Source organism: Neopsephotus bourkii, unplaced genomic scaffold (assembly GCF_033783945.1).
Source record: "Neopsephotus bourkii isolate Nb327-2 ecotype Australia unplaced genomic scaffold, CSIRO-AGI_Nbou_v1 NB_1053, whole genome shotgun sequence".
NCBI lineage: Eukaryota > Metazoa > Chordata > Aves > Psittaciformes > Psittacidae > Neopsephotus > Neopsephotus bourkii.
In genome coordinates, this window is record NW_026901542.1 from 2,854,621 (window position 1) to 2,876,994 (window position 22,374).

Here is a 22,374-nt window from a genome sequence, read left to right on the forward strand (position 1 = left end):
GTTTCTGCCTATGCTCATAAGCGCACCGGAAGCCCAATTTAAAAAGTGGAGATTGCAGTACCTGCCTCTTTAGTGCTCTTTGTTCCTTAAGACGTTATATCAAATGCTTTACAATGATTTTAGACTTAGGCAAAGCCAACACATCCTTCATTAATCCATTTAAATATCTTGATGCACAATAGGTGATGCACTTTCAAGTGCATCACACTTGAGATCTTTTCTGGGTCTAAAGCCTCTTTTGCCATCAATCCTATCTTGACTTTTTTCAAACCATTGTATACCTATTATTTCTAACAGCGCAAGCACTAGTACCAAGTTGTTTTATTTTTACACATGTTGGACTGGGCAACTCTTCACCTATACTGCTAATTAGTTATGGGGGAGGCAGATGATTTATGAATAAAGCTATCAACACATTGCACATTACAGTTCCTTGAGCTAGACTCAAACTTTATGGAATTCCTGCTCACCCAAGGCCTGACTTCAGAAATATGTGTAAGAGTGAGCATTACAACAGCATGCCTTGTGGTCCTTTTTTTCCTTAGGGTTGGTCAAAGATATCAAAATAGTCCTGATCATCAATGGTCATTTTTGCATCAGCACAAATGGGCATTTTAGAATGACTCATTGCAACTTGCTTTTATCATTCCCTAGTAGAAATAAACAAGAGAAACTAGATCATATGCAAAGGAAACTCATCAAAAGTCCATAGCTGTGTATATGATGAGAACTATATCAAATTTTATCAGTTGAATACAAGGGCTAGTTTTAGTGAAACGAAAGCATGAGAGGTAGATCAGTTGGGAAAACAGTTGCTGTTCATCACATTTGTCTAGAAACCAAAACAGCTGAGAAGTATGGCAAATAAGACAACCACTAATTCTGAATTGCAGAAAAGTGGTTCAAACCCAATAGTACTTTATATATTTAATAAAATACCTTTGGCTGACTACCAAAGACCATAACTAAGGAATAAAAACTATTTCATCAGCAGAACCCTACAGGACTTTCAATACCAGTTTTTCAGTAATACCCATACAGCTTCAAGCTGTGAGGCATGCAACCCCCCCCCCCACACACACTTCATCTCACTTAGTGTCCAGGGTGCAGCTGTAATGATTATTTTTCTTCTTCCTAGCACCTGCTGCAGTGCTGTGTTTTTCACTTTAGCCTGAGAACAGCGCTGATAACACACCAATGTTTTAGTTGTTGCTAAGTAATACCTACTCTGATCATGGACTTTTCAGTCTCATGCTCTGCCACTGAGAAGGGACACAGGAAGCCGGGAGGAAGCAGAGACAGGACTGCATCATTTGTGTTTATTGGTTTGTTCTTTTTCCCCCCTTTCCTTTTTTTAGTTTTATATTCTCTCCCCTTGTTATTTCCCTTAACATTATTATTATCGGTGGTAGCAGTGGTTTGTGCTATACCTGAGTTACTGGGCTGCTCTTATCTCAACCCATGGGAGTTACATTCTTTCAATTCTCCTCCCTACCCTGCCGGGAGTTGGGACGAAGAAGGATGGAGTGAGCGAGTGGCTGCGTGGTTCTGAGTTACCAGTTGGATTTAAACCACGACACTTAGACCCGGGGAATAGAAAAAGCATTAATTCAAGACCATAATTTGACTGATTTTTTGCCTCCTCTCTTTCACCAGATGGATCATATGAACAGAGCTCCTGACCAGAACAGAAGCTGTGAAGATAACATCTCCTAACCTCATGATTTTATGTAAAACGTATCAACAGGAACACATAAACAAAAGCACAGGAACCAAAAGCTACTTTGCATTCTCTGATCTACAGTTGCCAAATAAACTTTTCCTGAGACTTTCCAGGAATTTCAGGTTTGACAGTATAAATTAGGCCTGCCTGCCTGAAACAGTTTCTCTTACTGAGGCTATTTCCCTCTGTTAATCACCAGTCAGAAGCAGATGCAATACATTGTGCCCTAAGCAGCACATCGGAAAACTGTATTAACCAAACAAAAAAATGCAGAAGCATGTAAACAGTGCAGAGGACCAAATTTCTATAATTACTGTTCTCATAAACTATTTATTTAAAATTAAGGCAAGCCAAAAAATTAAAAAAAAAAAAAAAAAAAAAGGATGGGTATGCTTTCCAATTACTGAAAGGACTTGGGGGCACCACCAAGGTATTGGATTAGATGGTTCACTGGGGCCCAGTGGGGAACAGTATGTGAATCATTGCTCTTAGGCACTCTTTGCCTATAGTAGCTCAGAAGGCAAAATATGATAGCTTTCACCCTGGGCACCAGGCAAATTACAGTAAGTTGACCATGCAAATTACTGTGTGGAGTTTAACCTATTCCATACTAGTGCTTATTCAAATCTCAAAAGCCACCTTATATTTTGAAAGCAGTAAAAATTTTTGCAACTGAAAGCAGTGCATAGATTCTGGCAATCGGATATACTGGTATGGCTTTGTAAGGAAATAACTCATACAGTCATATCCTGCTAACTTCTCCTCAAGCCACCAAAAAAATTCTATGGAAAGATGCTTGTTTCACATTGCATAGTCATAGTTCAGTGATAGGACTGCAAAACACAAATTTTGTATTTCAAAATTCATTGTTAGGGTTCTGTATGAATTGAAAAATTATCATAGTGACATATTAGTCTTTTTATGTAGAATTAGCTGTTATGCTTAAAGAATACATAGAATTTGATATTATAGGATGCTTCCCATAAATTTGCCCACAATTCTACAATGTTTTTCCTGCAGCAAGACAGATTTAAAATGGAATAACAGAATAAGAGGTTGCATTATCTCAATAAACCAAGGCCAGCTCAAGCAACACTGTTCTTGCCTCTAAAATCAGTAAGTGACATGCCAAATAGCCATTTTTGAGAAGGCCAAGACTGTAACACAGACCACTCTTTACCAAGTCTGTGCAAGCTGGGCAGTGACTTTATATAACAAAGACACAAGTTATAAAGGAAGATCTTTCAGCATCCTCAGCAAAATCATTACATTATTTTTAGCAGCGAGGTCCCATCTTTTTCTGCTGAAATAGAAACCAGAGAAGATATTAATTAAATGAAGGTAAGTGCAGTAATTCAGAAGTGTTTTCTTTTCAGAGATTCAGCTCCTGAGAACAGAAAGTACAATTCAATATTTACTGTTAAAAGTTTAGAAGTTTAAACAGGATACCGAGAACTCTATCTCCATCTACAATTCAGCTATGGCTGGAAAGGACAGACTTACCAACCCAACATGCTACATACCCATATTTCTATAGGACACTTGCCAAGGAAATGGAGAGCACTTGGAAGGACTCAAGGAGGAGAAATGGCAGTGGTTCCCCAAGGCTAGGGCACCAAAATCCAGTGACAAGCTGGATATGTCAGCTCCAGCATCTTCCTCACTCTATTTCTCCCACCACTGGGTTCTGAGTTTTACACCAGGATCTGATACCAGCCTCAGCACTGCTGCAGGGCTGTAGCAGCATGCAGCCCAGCATGCAAGCTGGACCTCAACAGCTTACAAGCCATAATCTAGCCTCTCTGGGTTTTGTCCTGGATGATTTTTTTTGCTTGCACCAAGGGAAAAGTTTTGAATAGCCTATGAACTTTGAAAATTACTGATGTTGAAATGCCAGACGAGTTACTCCAAAAGACCTACCTTTCAGAATACGATGAGTTCCTACTGCACACTGGGGCCTACTAAAATGTTTTGCACTGCAAATCATGCTCAAATACTATTGGTTTGTAAAAATTGTATCCAGGCCCTAAAGGTTAACTCATCATATTCTTATTGCTGTGAATTGAAGTCAGCCCTTTAATGTAATGAAAACATTTCCTGCCAGAAGTATGTCCTAAGTCTCAAACCTGGGAGCCTCCCCAAAAATGGGAGCCTGAATTCTCAGGACACTAGGATCCAAGCAAGCCAGGTGGGTTATGAAAGCTAATGAACTATGGAAGGCAAGCCCTAGGCATTCCTACAGCTATTGCTCTTGACAGTCCATTCCTGTGCTGCCTTCAAGTTAGATCCACTTTGCTCTTGCTCCCTTCTCCTCCTCCATTAAAAGGTCCATGAGCCACTTAATTATTTCAGAGCATAACATGATTAACCTTATATACTTTCTACTCAAGGATTTACTATGTTGTTCTGATTTACCTCAGCATACCACTGGCTTCCCCTTGTTAGACTATGAACTACTGAAGCGCACTCCTCCTACTCTAGCTTTGTGCAGGACCTTGCATACTTGCACTGCAAATTTGAGTCTCTTCGTATAATTGTTGTACATTCCAATCCAACTATCCATAATTTATGTCTTCATTGTGAAAATAAAACTGGACATAAGCCAGATTCTGGAGTCGTTAGGAAAGTTTTGATACTTTCACATCTTACAGAGAGTTTTCAATAGACTGGAGCCAAGAAATTTTAAGAATTCTGCGAAAAGTAATTCCAGTTCTTACAGAATTGGTTCAGTGCTCTCTGGGCTTAAAATGCCATTTGGGTCACAGCTCTAGCTTCAGAGCCTACCTGGCCACAACCTGATTGTGGTTGTTTTAGCTGAACACAAAGGATCAAGAGCTTAAATGGAAGCAGTTCTCTTATGATGGTAAAAGTACTAAAATACTTCGCTTTTGCAAAATCAGCAAAGTTAACAAGCTGTCTGGTTACTTTGGCAAAGCCTTCTATTCCAATTGCAGTAAAATTATTTCCCTAATAACTGGGGTATCAGAATTAAAAGGTTTTCACAAGCTTCCTGTGGAGCATGAATAATAATAGTCTTCAATAATCTCAAGCCTGCTATTACTATGGTCAATGCACATAAACAAATTAATTTGGATTTGCTGAAAAGACCAATAGTCACGCATGTTAATTATTTAGCTTATATAGAAAGTGGCACAAAACTCTAGAGATCTGGTCTATAACAATTTTCACCCAAATTACTTGCCTGAGTTGTGTTTCGGTAAGTTGAGCTACGAATGTTAAGCACAAAGTTATAAAAGTTTGTTTTAGAAACATCAACATTATTTTCCTTCTCAATGAAGTACTTACAACACCCACACTATTTTTGTTTGAGCTTTCCACACATGGGGAAAAAAAAGGAGGGAATAAATAGAGAAGAGCCAAATAGCACATTTTCATTAGTTTTGGTTATTTCTGATCAGCGATCTGATACGAGGGGGTGATTTCACATAGCCCGTGCTCATTATTTTTTTCATAAATTCAGTTATCCATTTAATTAAGCCAACTGTTAGTAATAACATATGGCTGAATGAACATAGAATCTGTAAGTTAGACTGTTTCTCAACAGTTCCTTTCAAAGGTGACAGCTTTGTGTGCCAGTTTATTTTCAGCAGCTTGCCATGGATTGTTTAAGAACAGGTGGACATGATTCCCGTGATACCCAAGGAAAGTTCATTATTAGGAAATGCAAGTTACAGCCAATCATCCATAAAAATGCCACACACTTCCAACCAACCTGTTAACAAAAACTACACCAAAACACCACTAGTAGTGAAACTCCGCTATGTGATCGCATGCATAATCAAAAGCAGTCCAAGGGAATACTCAAAGCACAAATAACTCAAAAGAAGATGACAAGCAGCAAAAATGCAGTAATTGTGTATACACGCACTAGCAGAGATGCATATATACTAGGAGGACAAATCCACTCTTAAAGCTCTATCATCAAATTAAAGGAGAGTTACAGTAACATCAAGCAGATCTAACGCAGTCATCTTGTGCTGGATTTTAAAATAACACTTTTCAAATACAATTTAAGATAGCATTGAAAAATGCCATTGAAGAATTAATAACTTTACAATCAAACAAGGCAGTATTGAGTCAGGTATTTTGAGAAAGTTTAACAGGCACAAATATTTTTAGATTCCCTTGGTAGTCTCAGCTCTTTACACTGCAGAAGGTTGCTCTACTGGGTTAGCTACTGCTGTGCTTTGTAAGACTTGAAAAACTATTTAACACATAATCCCCACCTCCCTAAGCCAATAGATGCATCCCCAACACGAACAATGCCCAAACCTACATCCGTTGGTAACAGAAACAGGATTTCTCCCATGTCTCATTTTTATGTCCTATTACCAATTTAAAAAACAAAAAATACAAAAACCACCAAAAAGTTGCTAGAGGTTGATACATCTGCATGATTCTTTCATCTCCTTCTCATTCCAGTGATCCATTTCCACAGGGCATGGGCCATGATTAATCCAGAAAGTTTCCAAGAGATCATTCTGAGCTGTTACAATAGCTCTGTTAATTGCAAGGTACTCCACAATGAATATTACTTCTCATGGAAGTACCTGACTAGCAGTAGTAGCTGATTCTCCTTCTCATGTTTCTGAGAGACGTGGCTCCTACCTACAGAGCACCCATTTGAAAGCAAAAAAATTCATGAAACCATTAACATGTTTAAATACACAGGATTTTAACTCTCTTTGCAAAAACTGCATGAGTTTAAGGAATCTGACACAGCCTTTCCATGGCAGCTGATAGGTGAAAAGAGTTACAGCTGTGCCCATAAACACAAGCTTTTGTTGATAATCCACCAGAACCGCAAAAGCCGCTCTGAGTTCTGTGTGAATGAGTTTGCTCTGAAACCACATTTCAATCTCAGGATAATTCAATCAAAAGATTTTTGACCTCTCTCATCAGAAGCAGGCTTTCTGCTTCCTACTCAGCGGTGCCCTGTTGATCACAGCTTCCACTCCTCTCTGCTCCATTAGAAGGCTTGGAGGAGCTCTTAGTCCCATCACACAGAAGAGTAAATCTCCCCAGCCAACAAGAGCACCAAGGAAATAGGCCAGGCCTTTGCCACTCTGTAGACAGCCTCATCGAAAATGTAGGGAGATGCTCTGAACACCAACAATTTCAGCTATTTCAGATCTGGTTTATTCTTGTTTTTGGTCAATGGCCTGTTTTACAACACAAGCCTGGCTCCATAGGCAAAACCTAAGTATGCACAGCATCATCCCTTTCAGGAGTTAGGAGGAACACAGAGACACTAATCAGATGTTCAAGGATCAATTTTGGAAAGAAGATGGAAAACAGTGAGGTATTCAGGGCTTTCTCCATCCTGGTCTTTACTGGCAAGATTTGCCTTCAGGAGACCAAAGTTGCCTAGCCTAGACCAGTGGGAAAGTCTGGTGCAAGAAAAATCTACCCTTGATGGAAGAGGATCAATATCTAAATAAATTGGAAAAAAACAGGTTGATTAAACCTGACAGGATGCACCCAGGAGTGCTGAGGGACCTAGCTGATGTCATTGTGAGGCCAACCTCAATTATCTTTGAAAGGTCATGGTGTCTGAGAGAGGCTCCTGAGAACTGGAGAAAGTCAAATATCCTTCCTATCTTTCAGCCTCACCTCCACCCTGGAAAGCTGATGGTATCCCCCTGGATACCATTTCCAAACATATTAAGGAGATAAGGAGATTTGGAATAGGCAGCATTGATTGAGTTTTGAAGAGGAAATCATGCCTTCCCAACCTGATAGCCTTCTAAAATAAGGTGACTAGGTTGGGGAATGAAAGCAGTGGATGCTGTTTATTTTAACTTTAGTAAGGCTGTTGATGCTCTCATAATACCCTCAAACAAGCTAAGAAGTGCAGGCTAAATAAATGACGTGAGGTGGAGTGAAAACTTGCTGAATGGCTGGGCTCAGAGGGCTGTGATCAGCCATACGATGTCCAGTTGTAGGCTAGCCACTTAGCAGTGTACACCTGTGTAAACAGTGCGTACTGGGCCAGCTCTGTTTAACATTTGGACAAGAAAGCAAACCACTCCCTCAACAAGTTTGCAGATGATACAGAATTTGGAGGAGGGCTAGCTACACCAACAGAGTGACCTCAACAGGCTAGAGAAATGGGCCAACAGGAATGTCATCAAGTTCAGTGTGAATGCCAAGTCTTACAGCTATTAAGGAACAGCCCCAGGTACCAGTACAGGTTGAGGACTGGCCAGTGTGAAAGCAGCTTTATAGAAAAGGATCTGGATGTCCTGGTGGACACCAAGTTGAACATGAGCCAGCAAAGTGCCCTTGCAGCAAGGAAGGACAACAGCCTCCTGGGCTGCGTTAAGAACATTGCCAGCAGTTCAAGGGAAGGTGATCCTTCCCCTCTATTTCATGCTGTTGAGGTCACATCTGGGTGCTGGGTCCAGTGCTGGGCTCCCCAGTGCAAGAAAGACATGGAGCAAATCAGCACTGTGAAGATCATTAAGGGACCAGAGCACCTGTCATACACAGAGAGGCTAATACAGCCAAGCTATTCAGCCTGGAAATGAAAAGCCTGAGGAGGATGTTATCAATATGCATAAATGCCTAACGGTGTTGCGGGAAGCCAGATACTTCTCAGTCATGCTCAGGAAAAGGACTAGGGGGATGGGAAACTGCATTTGAGCATCTTTTTTTTTTTTTTACTGTGAAGGTGATTGAACACTGGAATCAGCTGCCCAGCCAGCCTGTGGAATCTCCAACCCTGAAAACACTCCAAATCCAGTTGGGCACAGTTCTGAGAAACCAGCTCTATTTGACCCTGCTCTGAGCAGGGAGATTAGCCAAAATGATCTCCAGACGTTCCTTCCAACCTCATCCTTTCTATGACTTTGAGAAAGGATTTAAACAGAACTATTAAAGGCCTTTTACAGAAGGAAACAGTAAGAACTGGTAACTGTATTTTCTAGGTTATTCAAATATATTGTGGATTCCATTTCCCGTTAATTAATCCATAGGCTCAGCAGCTGAATAAAACATATATTTCTATATATGTTTACGGCAAGTCAAAATTGCCAAGATTCTTCAATAAGCAGATTTTAAATATATGTAACATAAACAGAAGTAAGTAACGTGAGATTTAAAAATAGATTTGGCAGCTTTACATCAATCCATAACTAAAGATGTCTGCCTAGAAAAGATTACATCACCTTTGTAGATACAGTGACTCTTCAAAAAGGTAAAGCTTCCAGCATAAATTATTTGTAGTGTGAATGTCTTGAATCACTTCAAGGCTAACAAGAAGTACCTTTGGGAAACTCTGCTGCAGTCACTGGGAGTGATATGTATTATCTGAAGCTTGGGTTTTCTTTAATGGCTGTATACAGCCCCATTTTTCTGACAATGCCATCTCAGAACAAACCAGCTTTTCCTCTTTATTGACAGAACAGTCCTTCCATTTGCCACACTGACAGCATTTCAGACCGTATGTTTCAAAGCCATGTTCAAGTAGATTACAATCCTACTCCTGCACATTAATATCCAAATGAAGTAACCAGACCCATATCCCTGTGGCCGATTTTTAGCATTAATTATTTCACCAGTAAGAAAAAATATGGTGTTCAGTGGAGGTCTACCAGGACAGAGAAACTTCTCCTGCCAAAGCTGATCTACGAAACCAGTTTGGGGCTGGCAAACTGGCTGCAAATCATAATAGGGATATCACTAGCTATGGACCTTATGTTAAATACTGAGATCAGCTATTCAGAAAGGCATCAGATCTGGTCCAGTCTCTGCCCGCCCTTCTATATGTTTCTGAGGGGCAGGAAGGACAGTCTGTTAGGCCAGCAGTCCAGCTGCTTGTGAAGGACATTTGGGGCTGAATGCACTTAAGCTAACTTAGAATCATAGAATAGTTAGGATTGAAAAGGATCTTAAGATCATCCAGTTCTAACCCCCCTGCCCAGGGACACCTCACACTAAACCATGTCACCCAAGGCTCTGTCCAACCTGGCCTTAAACACCACCAGGGATGGAGCATTCACAACCTCCCTGGGCAACCCATTCCAGTGCCTCACCACCCTTTAGGTAGTTTAAGGTGCCTGAACTTTCTGAATCAGGAACAGCTTCCCTGGATTCTCCTCTAAAGAAGAAAGCAGAGAGAAGACTTCCAAGAACAATTCCAAAAAGCCAGTGAGATCTCTCTTTGAGAGTGGCTGTCAATATTGACTATACAAGGAGAGTAAAGCAAATATGCTTCTAGCCTACACTTTTCAGGCAGGAGTTATAAAGCTGGAAAAGATGAATGCGAGCCTTGAAACTATACACATTATATTTAGTTGACAACAAGAGAATGCTGCAAGGAGCATATAAGACAAATATTACTAAAACAAAGTAACTGTTTTAATACTTGAACATTATCTTAGCACACAATTTGTTCCAAGCAAAACCACAACAGTGCTACATTGAAGAGACCTTGGTATCTTGTACCACATTATTTGCAGTCTGTGAAACAGACAGGAATACTTGAAAACTTGCTCTTTTGACATTATTCAAAAAACAGATGAACAATCAGGATACTGCTTTTCGCACAGCATCCCCCTTGTGCACTGTGGTAATATCCGCTTAAATACAGACGAATGAAAACAATCACATTTCTCACCCCTCCAATGCACGAGATAACACAGAATTCAGATCAGTCTGTGTTTTTCATTAAACTGGACATGTTTACAAGTCAGATGAAAGCAATACTTGCTCAAATGACCTGCTTTCCTCTGTTTGGAAGATTTATTGAAGGCAATATAGAACCGCAGCAACAGTCAATCATAGGTGGCAGACTGCCCTTTTATTAGGCATACTGAAGCCAATTAATCTAAGCAAGCTTTCTCTCCCTCCTGGAGGCATGCACAGTTAGAATGCCTTTAAAAATACTGCAACAATAAATAAAGGTGCTGAAACAATTCCTTTGAACTTTGAGAAGTTATTTACAGGAACTTAAGATGCTAAGTATTAACATTCTGCATACTCTGCTGGGCAATACAATTCTACTAGATCCAAGACTTAAAAAACAAAGGTCTAAAACAAGACTTTATAGTATTGCCATTCTAAAGGATAGAAGGAAGAGAAAAGAATGCTTGTGAAAGAAGGCAAAAGCAGTAGGAACAATGAAACCTGTCTTAAAACTGAATAAAGAAGGCTGAGTTAATCAGAAGTCTTCAAATAAGGTTGAAGGGAAGGTGGGCTACTGAGCCAGCCACAAATTTACAGCATAGAATTAATCAGTTATTGGAATTTATTTCTGGATGTCATATTATCAGTGATTTATGGGAGCTACTAAAGGCCATTTGAGGTGAAAAGCAAGTCTATAATAAGCTTATCAGTTATGAAACATCAAAACCCAAGATGTCTTTATTCATGTTCTCGTTTTTGCAGTCCATGTGCTTCTAATTAGAACTGCTGCAATATGCCTCTTGGGAGGCATGTAAGAAAAGTGAGTAACTTTTTAGTAGCAGCTTCCTCTTTCAGGGCACACGTTTAAATAATCCTTTATTCTCGGATTACCTCAAACATCCTCCTTGGATTACCTTCATCGTAATTTCAGTTATCACCTTACCAGTTTCGCAGCTGAGTCCAGTGAAACCTTGTGGGCAGGCACACACATTGGAAGCAATACAGGCTCCTCCATTCCTACACCCGTCTTTGCAAAACGCTGTAAAATACAAAATGACAATGTATGGGTAACAGAACTACACTCAGCAACCACACAGGTTGCCATGGGCCGCTGGCAGGCTGACATGAAATGCAGTCTATACGGTAATATGTGCAGAGACGGGCTTCTCCTTAAGGATGGAGGTCATTAAGAGATGGTTTATGCCCCCCCTGCCACACTGACCAGATGGTCTGACAAGCTACAGAAGGAGATTAGAGTAAATCATCTGAAGACAACATCTTACATATGTGCTCCTTCTCATGCACAGGGAAGCAGTGAAAGGCAGCATCTTCCCTAGGAACAGACACTTCCTAGGGCAGTGATGGTCTTCTCTGCTGCCCAAATACAGGCCTGGGCATAATAGGCATAACTGAACAGTGAGCTGTCTGGGTACTTTATCCCTTGATTAAGCAATTACATTGAAACAATAAAAATCGTAATTTTGTCTCAAGGGATTCTGAAAAAGTTTAAAACTTTTGCTATTTACAGTTTTAAGTCAATCCCTGGATTTTTCTTGGGCATGATGCAATCTGAAGCTGTGCTTACATATTCTGGTGCAGCATTCTCCAGGTACAGCTGTGAATATGTGTAAGCTTTAAAGAGTCCCCTCAGCAGACAAAGAAATGTAATCATTCTGATAGAAAACACAGCTGCTGTTAAGTGCTCTGATTGCATCTGCGATACAGAATCAGAAATTCTCTGGTCACAAGAAACTGCAGGTGAAACTAGGCAGATGTAGGTCATCACCAACACGAAGAGTTGCTTCAGGGCACTGGTCTAGCCCTGCACTTATAAACCAGCCACTGGAGATGCCAGGCTTCAGGTTGAAGCTGCTCTGTGAAACAGCACCACTGATGAGGTTTTAAGGCTCATCTGAGAGAGAATATGAGTGTTATCGATTTGAGCTTTCCACCTCTCAGTTTCCAGGCACCAGCCTTGTGGCGTGAGATCCCCAGCACTGAGTGAGACACCTAAGCTCCCCGGTGAGGGATGACACGGTACACAGGAGCACAGCTGGCAGCACCATGCATGAAAAGCTGCCAAAGGCATGGGGACAAGAGGCACATCCAGGTCTCTCTGAAGGGCACTGGCATCCAAGCAAGGGCTGCAGAGAAGCACATTTCTCAGATTGCGATAAATGGTCTCAGAGCTTTCTCCTGCATACTGTCTTTTCTGTACTGAAAAAGGAGGAAGGGATGCGCTTCTCCTTCACAGCACAGTCAGGTGCCCTCTGAAATGTCACACCTGCATTCAGAGTGCTCATTCAGGGAACAGAAGAGCTGAATGCACTGCTTTTAAGGTTAGGCACCTTCTCTTTGACCCAAAATCTCAATTACCTTTTTGTAGGCTGACACATCTCCAGCAGAAGGATTGAGGAATACTCCCAAGCACAGCACAGGAGTAAGCTGCACTGGCAGAGCTCTCTTTTGAGAGGAGTGGCTCTGGGTTTCAGCCTTCTCAGGCTAAGACATTTTTACCTTTCCCAAGAGGAGAGAGTCCAGCATAAAAGCACACATTTGCAGGCATCTCTCCCTCTACCCATGAGTTTGGCTGGAAGCAGACCAGGTTTTGTTTTACAAAGTGCTCATTTATGTTAGGAATATTTAGAAAAATCATACTGTTACTCAGGTGAGGGAATTTAAGTACTAAGATCTAATCAGGCTTAGCAATTAAAGAAATTGTGGGTTGCTTAGCTTTGATAATACACAGCAGCAAAAAGTATTTATGGGATATTACCCATGTTAACTCCATCCCCTTAGATTCTGACACCTAACAGATCAATAGGACTGAGGCACAATTTCAAGGAACACTGGGTATATTATTGCTGCAGCTGGACCACTTCTTGTGTCTGAGCCCACTGCCCTGCAGCTACACTACTTTTATTTTCAAGCATCCTCTAAATCCTATGCTCAGAGCCTGAGGATTTCCAAGGATTTGGGCCTAAGTACTTAAGTATCACCTCCTCTGATATGAAATGCAATGGAAATAAATGCAGCGCTGTATCGCTGGGTAAGCACCTTTCTAAAACTAGAAGTATAACTTCTAACATTTGCCAGTGAATGGGAACATTAGAAAGCAAGTCACCACCCCACGTGCAGCAAAGGGTTTGTGCATGTATGCCCACTGCTTCTCCCATTTACAATAAAAAGGCACAGCACACCAAACAAATTTCAATTCATCCAAGAAAAATAGCAAGTGATTGACAACACACAATGTAGATATGACAGTGTAGATCTGACAGTGCTTTCACAGCTGTAACTTTGTTGGTAACTTTGGGCTTTCTTGAATAGTGTAGCATGTATAGAAACTGTTAAATTGACACAGAAATTAAACATAATTACTTCAAATTCTAGAGCATACTATCTATGTATGCATCATCCTCAAATTACTGTGAACACTGCCAAATGCAAAGTTGTTTTATATCTGTCTGTGAAGATCTTCTTATAGGGGCAGGACCTAAACGCCTAGCCTAGCAATTTGTCTGTCTTCTTCAAGGCACGTGCCCAGATTTGTATCAACTATGACAAAGCACCTCATGCAGTACAAAGACTGCTGAGCCCTGGGGTTTTCAGCAGCTTACCTTTGCAGATGGTACCATTTCCCGTGTAACCTGGTTTGCAGACACAGTTGTGCCCACCGACAGTGTTGAAGCAGAGAGCATTTTCGTCGCAGTTGTGCTGGTTTGTTACACACTCGTCATGCTCTAGAAAGGAAAAAAGAATGGGATGGTCCTGAATTCTTAAAACACAACAAAATTAAAGCTTTGCATAGGCTTCCATATTAAAAAGAGATAAACACAGCAGTAGTTATTGACAATGACTAGCATATGATAACTATGCTGCAGCATAATTCCACTTTCATTAACCGGGAGCCACCATCATTATACTTTCTATGTGGGCTACAGTGTTCTTGTAAACATTTGCCGAAGAGCCAGCTAGCATACTAAAAATCCATATGCTGGTTCTACTATATCATTTATTCATGCAGGTTTCTCTTATGCAGGATTCACGGGGTTTCCTTCAGAAAGCTGACTAATGGTGCAAGACACACGCTCCAAACTGCAAAAGATACAGTTAGCAGAAGGCAGGACTTCAAAACATAGCCTGTGTTTCCCATCCCTTCAGTGCACATGCAGCACTTTATTTAGATGACCCCCCCAAAAAAAAACCAAAGGTCTGCCTGCTGTTCAAGGGACTTTTGGTACGGCATGTCCCAGCAGCAGAGTGCAATGGATGAGACTCCTCACTCAGGTTGACTAGACTTAGACACACTGGGAAATACCCCTTTTGGGTAAGTGGAAAGTCTGGACAATATGTTTTTGTGTTAAGTTTGTTAATTGTGTTAAGTTTGCAATTCACTGCTCAATCTGAAGCAAACAAACAAAAACGTGTGTTTAGGTTACTAAACATTTTAATGTTTCTCTTTGTGGTATTTAAGAAATGGAAAATGCGATTTCAAAATAAGATGCCCTAAAGTATCATTTCAAAATGCTACATGAAATGCTCTGCTATTTTCAATATGCAGTATCTTAGTCATTGAAATGAAATGTTTCCATTATCTGGAAATATTCCTTGCATTTTCTTTAAATCAACAGTATTCATCATTCAGAGCCCTGAAATTTTAATTTCAGGAAAAGCAACTGGTTCTGGAACATAAAGGCACCTAATTTCAATCAGCACACATGGACTAACCTCATGTGAGGTTTTCATACTAATCATTTTGCCCAAGATTTAGCAAATTTTATTATTGCAGCTCATGCCAGCTCTGGCTATCTGACACAAATCTGGAGTTGGATCATCTTTCTTCCCCCATTTTGGGTATTTCACACTGTTCTGAATCCTCCCGTTCATAAATAAAGAGAAGTCTGCACATACACCACAGATTTGTCAGGAAAATTAATTTCTTAACATTTTCAAATCACTGTGGAAATATTCAACTTGCTGTTTCAATACCTGCCATAAACTGTGAGAGTATAAAACTGACAGAATGGCACATCTCTAATCCATCAGCAGATATAAATTGTCCTCTGGTAATGGCAAGAACTTATTGTTTAAAAGGGGGGGAAATTCACCACAATGTAGAATCATAGACTAGTTAGGGTTGGAAAGGACCTTAAGATCATCAAGTTCCAACCCCCGTGCCATGGGCAGGGACACCTCACTCTAAACCATATCACCCAAGGCCTCGTCCAACCTGGCCTTGAACACTGAGAGGGGTGGAGTCATTCACAACCTCCTTGGGCAACCTATTCCAGTGCCTCACCACCCTAACAGAAAGAATTTCCTCCTTATATCCAATCTAAACTTCCCCAGTTTAAGTTTGAACCCATTACCCCTTGTCCTATCACTACAGTCCCTAATGAAGAGTCCCTCCCCAGCATCCCTATAGGCCCCTTTCAGACACTGGAAGGCTGCTATGAGGTCTCCACGCAGCCTTCTCTTCTCCAGGCTGAGCAGCCCCAACTTTCTCAGCCTGTCTTCATATGGGAGGTGCTCCAGTCCCCTGATCTTTCTCGTGGCCTCCTCTGGACTTGTTCCAACAGATCCATGTCCTTTTTATGTTGAGGACACCAGAACTGTACACAATACACCAAGTGAGGTCTCATGAGAGCAGAATAAAGGGGCAGGATCACCTCCTTTGACCTGCTGGTCACACTGATGTATCTAATCAATCTTTAACACTACCTAGATTTAGATGTTTGGGGTTTTTTGTGGGTTTGTTCTTGGTGTTGTTGCTGAGTATTTATTTGGCTGGGTTTTTTTAAATACTAACCTAATATCCCCCCTTCTAAACAATTATTTATGTATCTCTGACATCATCAGCAAACCCCCCTCAATCCTCAGCCTAGGGGTACCATTTACTAAGCTGAGTCCCTCACTGGATGCAGCAGAGCCCAGGCTTCAGACCTGTGCCCTGAAGCATGAGATTTAATTACTTTGCTCTCAGCATGAATAACTAAAATTGTTATTGTTCACCAAATGATCCAGCACTTTTAAAAGCCAATTACAATATTTGACTCCAACCTCCTAATACAGTGAAATCTCTTGTGGAGGCCGAAACAGTGTTTATGCTAAATCAGTCCACAGAATAAAACAAAAATAAAGTGATGACCATAAAAAATAGGCAAAAAGTGTTATCTGTACAGTAATAACATCCTGCCTTGCTCAGTTTGTGTTAATCTTATGATCTTATTTAAATATGGTATGATATTTAAGTATTAAATATATATTACTTTCTCATTTATAAAGTTTCTGCAGTAACATACAACAGGAAAATAACTATGGAAATGTGTGAAACATCATGCACTCAGCAAGGCAAAAAAAAAAACTCTTGCAACGCCATTAACTCTGTATGTTAGAAGGAAGTGTCTATACAACAATACATCATACCGATAAACTTAGCTCAAATCACTGAATTTGACAAACTAAGTGTATTTAGTTTCCTCAATGAGTAAGTGTAGTCATCCACCCCATGCCTTAGGAATTCAAAAGCATCCCTGGCACATATGGCAGCTCTTTACTATAGACAAGAGTATATTAGAGGAAAGCAGGCGATCACAGGCTGTCACGCTAAGAGGAACACCTCTATGCACATGGCTGGAGCAGCTCTGAAAGCCTATCAAGGCACCCACAAGTAGGGAAAGTGCTCTGGCCTCAATGCCAAGAAAACTTGCCATTGGTATTCTAGTCCAAGGTATTAACCATATTTATAATACCTTTCATTACCAGGGTCTTGAAGACCATTTGCACAGATGTATGTCCTCCATATAAAAAGATGAATGTCACACCTGAGTGTGCCTTCCTATTACTCTCTGGTATAAGAAAAACTACTGAGTCTTTAAGATGGATTTTTCTTAAAGTGTACAGTATCAACAAAATTAATTTTCCATCAGCTAAGTAATGGGGCTTGAATCAAAGATAATATGCTTGGTTTCCTACTCTACATAAGAACCTTCAGTATCTTATCCTCCTGTAAGAAAGTTCACAGAAGAGGCTTGCTAACAATTCAGGAGGCTCGAGCACATAATCCAAACTATGAAAACAGACAGCTCTTCTGCTTCTGTGGTTATCTGCTCAAACTTCAGGTCTATTTTTATTTAAATCAAAGAGTAGCAACTCATTAAAAATTCATAGATCTGATAACTGATTCTTGGATTGAAGTTTACATGTCATTTTTTAGGAGGAAAATGCCTTGGATCGAGTGGAAATTTTGTGATTCAATGAAGGAAGCAGAGATTTCAAAATTATAGGAATGGAAAAAAATCAGCAAAAAAAGAATCAGGATGTTTTACAGTACATGTGGATTTGTCAGTCTATATTATCTGATCTTAGCTCCAATAACACACTTAAAACCATCTAAACATAAACACTTCATATTCACTCCCACAGAGGCACCTAACAGAGCAGTCACCCTACACTGCAGGCCTGGCTCTTTTATGGACTAATTACAAATGGTTAAACTACACTCGAAAAAATCCTGTACACAAAGGATCTTACTACATTCACTCTTCCAGCATATGGCACACTATCCACAGCAATTTAAGGAGACCATCAGAAGTGACTTCTTCCAGAATTCTCTATTAGTAGCAAGTTGGACTGTCTAGTTTCATTAAAAATAGAAATACTTATTTATAATAATAAGGGTGGTGCTTCTTTGGTAGTTCTTCCATTAATTCATGCTTATCACTTTGATTGCTTTTTTAATCAATCACTTGCCAAGTCACCTTAAATAAGGAACACACTGCAGAGACTGAGTTCGGCAATCTTATATATCAAAATCGGAACTGTAGAAGCAGGTAGGACCATGCATTACAAAGGAGCAAAAAAGCTATTCATAGAAGAATCTCTTAAAGAGAGCCATTAATACAATTTTAAGTTCAAAAACCAGTATATAAAAATTATTTGCTTTATTCATAAGTGTCAGCACTGGCCAAACGTATTTCTGATACTGCAAGAAGAATGCTGAGGTCATTTTTTCAAGCATCTTTAGAAATTATGTGAAACACATTTAACAAAATTCTATATTATTTCACTGGACACCATAATGAAGATGCGGAGAGACCAGATACAATAGTATTACAGAGGCAAAGAAATAAAAATTACTTTTGCAGAGAGATTTTAATGATTAACAAACCTGAATTTGCCTAAACATTTCTATAAAGACCAAATGTACTAGTTTCAATGATTACTTCTAAAACCTTATTATCTAATATATCTAAATTCCATTTTACACTGTTCAGGACTCTATGGTCAGCAGTGTTAAAAATTAATAAAATCTCTGTTCTGGGAATCAACCAAAGGTCTAAATACAGTATTCATACTGACTAAGCTATCTCTGGAATAAGGTCTTTCTCAATAGAAAAAACTTGTCAACTCCAAAATTTGCTCCATGTTAGTAACAACAGTAACAGTAAGTGAATACGACTATTCCGTTAAATAACTGTTGTGACATAAATGACTTAGAGATGCAAAAAAAATATGTGGCAACATAATTATTTCACCTATGCACATTTGGGTGTGCAGCAAATCAACTGTTACACATACACAAATACATATGTATATGCACATACAGTAAGGGTGATGTACTTTATTTTACTTCAGTTTTGAAATCATACTCCAGAATATTCCATATAGTTTGCTTGACAAAAATGTTGTTATTTCAGAAGGGTATCTAGGGTGAACTACTGCATCCTAGGGAAAAAAGAATGCTGGCATACATTGATAGGAACCCACTAGATCCTGTGATATATGTCAATGCAGTGACAGCTGCAGATCAATCTTACGAAGTTCATTATCTGTGTAGGGATTATTCCAGAACTCAGTAAAATTTAATGTGCTGCCCACAAGGTGTGCCACCTGCCTCCTCCTTGTTACCTTAGCACTGTGCCACATTCACATCAGCCCCTAACCTTCCTGCTGTGTTTTTCATGATTAAAAATAAACAACAAAAGCCCATATATTTCCTACTTGCATATTGCAAGCCTTCCCAATATTTGCCTTGAGCAAATTCTGCAAATATCAAAGAAAAAAACCAACAACCAACACAATTCAATCTAACAGCAAAAAGCAACGATGACTGAGTTGCATCTTTTATTTATGGGTAAAGAACATCATGCTGGCAGTTTTTCTGAATCATCCGCTACCACCATTGGAAAAGAGCCAACAGACTTAAGGCACAGAAATGCATAAAAGTTCCCCAAAATGAAAACAAAAGACACTCCTCCAACTGTAATCTTGCAACACAATGCAACGGATGCTAATTTCTCAGTGAATCGGGATTAAATGAAAATAATTTAAATAAAGATACTATATTAGCTATTTTCTCCTTTTGAGGTCTTTGCAGTCTTGAACTCCAATTGCTTTTGGCCTCCTGTCTCCTCGCCATTGATTAGGTATAGATCTGTAGAACCATGGTGCCAATCTGACCATCCGACATGGCAGTGACAACAGATAAGAGTTACCTGAATTATCAATAGCCGACACACTTAAATGCCCACTTGTAGTTTATCTTAATTAAAGCTCATACCATTCATGTACAAGACAAAAATTAGTAGTAATTATATGGGTAGTTTAGAAGACTTATTCCATTAAGATCATTTGGGAAATGACAGATGGTTAATTTCTTTAAGACTTCATATTAGATAGTTTAAACCCTAATTGGCAGGGTTACTTGAAGTCTCAGTATAGGCACACCAACTTTAAAGAGCAAATGCTGTAAATTTATTGAATTATGCTATTTGCTGGAGTGCATCCAAAGAGGGGCAACGAGCTGGTGAATGTTGTAGAGCACAAGTCTTACGAGAAGCTACTGAGGGAACTGGGGTTGTTTAGCCTGGAGAAAAGGAAACTTGGGAGCACTTTATCACTCTCTACTACTACCTAATAGGAGGTTACAGTAAGCTGGGTATCAGCCTCTTCTCCCAAGTAACAAGCAGTAGGACAAGAGGAAATGGCATCAAGCTGCACTAGAGCAGGTTTATATTGGATATTAGGTAAGATTTCTTCACTGAAATGGCTGTCAAGCATTGAAACAGGCTGCCCAAGGAAGTGGCGGAGTCACCATCCCTGACAGTATTTAACAGATGCATTGATGTGTCACTTAGAGACATGGTGTAGTGGTGGACTTGGCAGTGTTAGGTTAGCAGTTGAACTCAATAGTCTTAAAGGTCATTTTCAACCTAAAAAAATCCTATGATTCTATGTTTTCCCTATATTTATGCTAAACTTTTGGATTAACAGCCCCAATTCAGGTATGCCCCAATTCATTCTTCTATAGATATTCCTTAATTCAAATGCAAAATGGAACCCATGTTTTAATTACTCTTAGAGTTACCATCACACAGTTTAACCTTAGTTAATGCTGAAGTCATTAATTAATGACCACTAGCAGTTGTCCTCTATTCAAAGATGGGGATATGAAAGGCCAGATCATCCTACAACAGTCTGTATTCACCACTCATCCTGTTGATTTTCACCTTCACCCACTCCCATATATCCATGATGACCTTGGTCCTCATTTTTTAATTCTTTCTTCAGTGCAGCCTTAAACAATAATTTCTGTAGATCTATAGCCACAGTTTTCCTACTTTTTTTCTTTTAATTATGTTGATAATAAAAATAGTTCTGGCATGTGCATGTTCTATTTTCAAGGTCTGTTTAGAGCCATTCTGCTTGCTGAAATGCTGTTTCTGTCTGTAATTACTAGTCAATTGTTCTTCAGGGAGAACAGCTGCCATCATCTCATCCAGATGTCTAATCCCTTTTATCTATTAGCTTATTTGCTTATTCTATACATGGTGTTGATATGAAAAAAAGGAAAAAAAAGAAAACATTACAGAAGCCTTAGGAAGAAAATCCTTTTTGGGATACAGCCAAAATCCAGTGTTCCCTTTCATATACATTATGAGAAAACTCTAGGACTTTGCCTTAGTTGTACTACCAGGAAGATATAACAGGGGGACCTGGTTTTAGCTGGAATACAGTTAATTTTCTTCCTAATATCTGGTACAGTGGTGTGTTTCAGCTTTAGTTTGAGAACAATGCTGGTAACACCGACGTTTTAGTTGCTTCTGAGTAGCACTTACCCTAATCAAGGGCCTTACAGTCTCTCATGCTCTACCAGTGAGAAGGGATGCAAGAAGACGGGAGGAAGCAGAGACAGGACACCTGACCAAACTGGCCAAAGGGGTATTCCATACCACGGCATGTCATGTCCAGTATACACACTGGGGGGAGTTGGTCAGGAGGGGTCAATCACTGCTTAGGGACAAGCTGAGCATCAGTCAACGGGTGATGAGAAATTGTATTGTGCATCACTTGTGTAATTTGTCTCAGGGGACAGGGTTTCCTCCTTCCTCTCTCCCTATTTCATTTTCCTATTATTATACATCATTATTATGACTATATTTTAGTTTAATCTCAATTATTAAACTGCTCTTATCTCAACCCACGGGTTTTTACATTTTTTTTCAGTTCTCCTCCCCATCCCACTGGGGAGTGGAAAGGAGCGAGAGGTTGCCTGATATTTAGTTCCCAGCTAGACTTAAACCGCAGCACAAGGAATATATATTACTAGCACTTATTGATATAGCATTAAAAGCAACTGAAAAAACACTTGATCAAGAGAAGGAACGAGCAGTGATTCTGTGCTTGCATCTGCCTGTGAAGGTAGGAGGGCTTTGAAGAAGCCCAGAGAGAATGCAAGAGAGTGTGCAAGAAAAATCCTGGGACCAGAAATCCCTAGAGAAATACTGCATACCTATATGTAAATGTAACTTAAAAAATATGAGACATTCTAATCATAGTAAACACTAGTTTTTTGAAAACTTATTCTAAGAAGATTTTCAATTTTAGATTTTATTTTACAACAGACTGTCATCTAAAGAAACCTATTTCACTCACCAAAGCATCACACAAGGGGCACATACCTTTTTCCCCTACCCTTTGACTTCAAGACTTTTTTC

At 39.7% G+C, this 22,374-nt stretch overlaps 1 protein-coding gene across 1 annotated transcript in view; it reads right to left on the reverse strand.

The window, feature by feature from the left end:
- The window catches only part of NELL2 (neural EGFL like 2), a 156,350-nt gene that overhangs the window by 28,943 nt on the left and 105,033 nt on the right, over positions 1-22,374 (reverse strand). Inside the window, exons 14-15 of the mRNA XM_061361200.1 lie at positions 13,993-14,115; positions 11,316-11,411 (exon numbers count right to left, since the gene is read on the reverse strand). Of these exons, the coding sequence (XP_061217184.1) occupies positions 11,316-11,411; positions 13,993-14,115 (219 nt within the window). The remainder of the gene's footprint in view (positions 1-11,315; positions 11,412-13,992; positions 14,116-22,374) is intronic.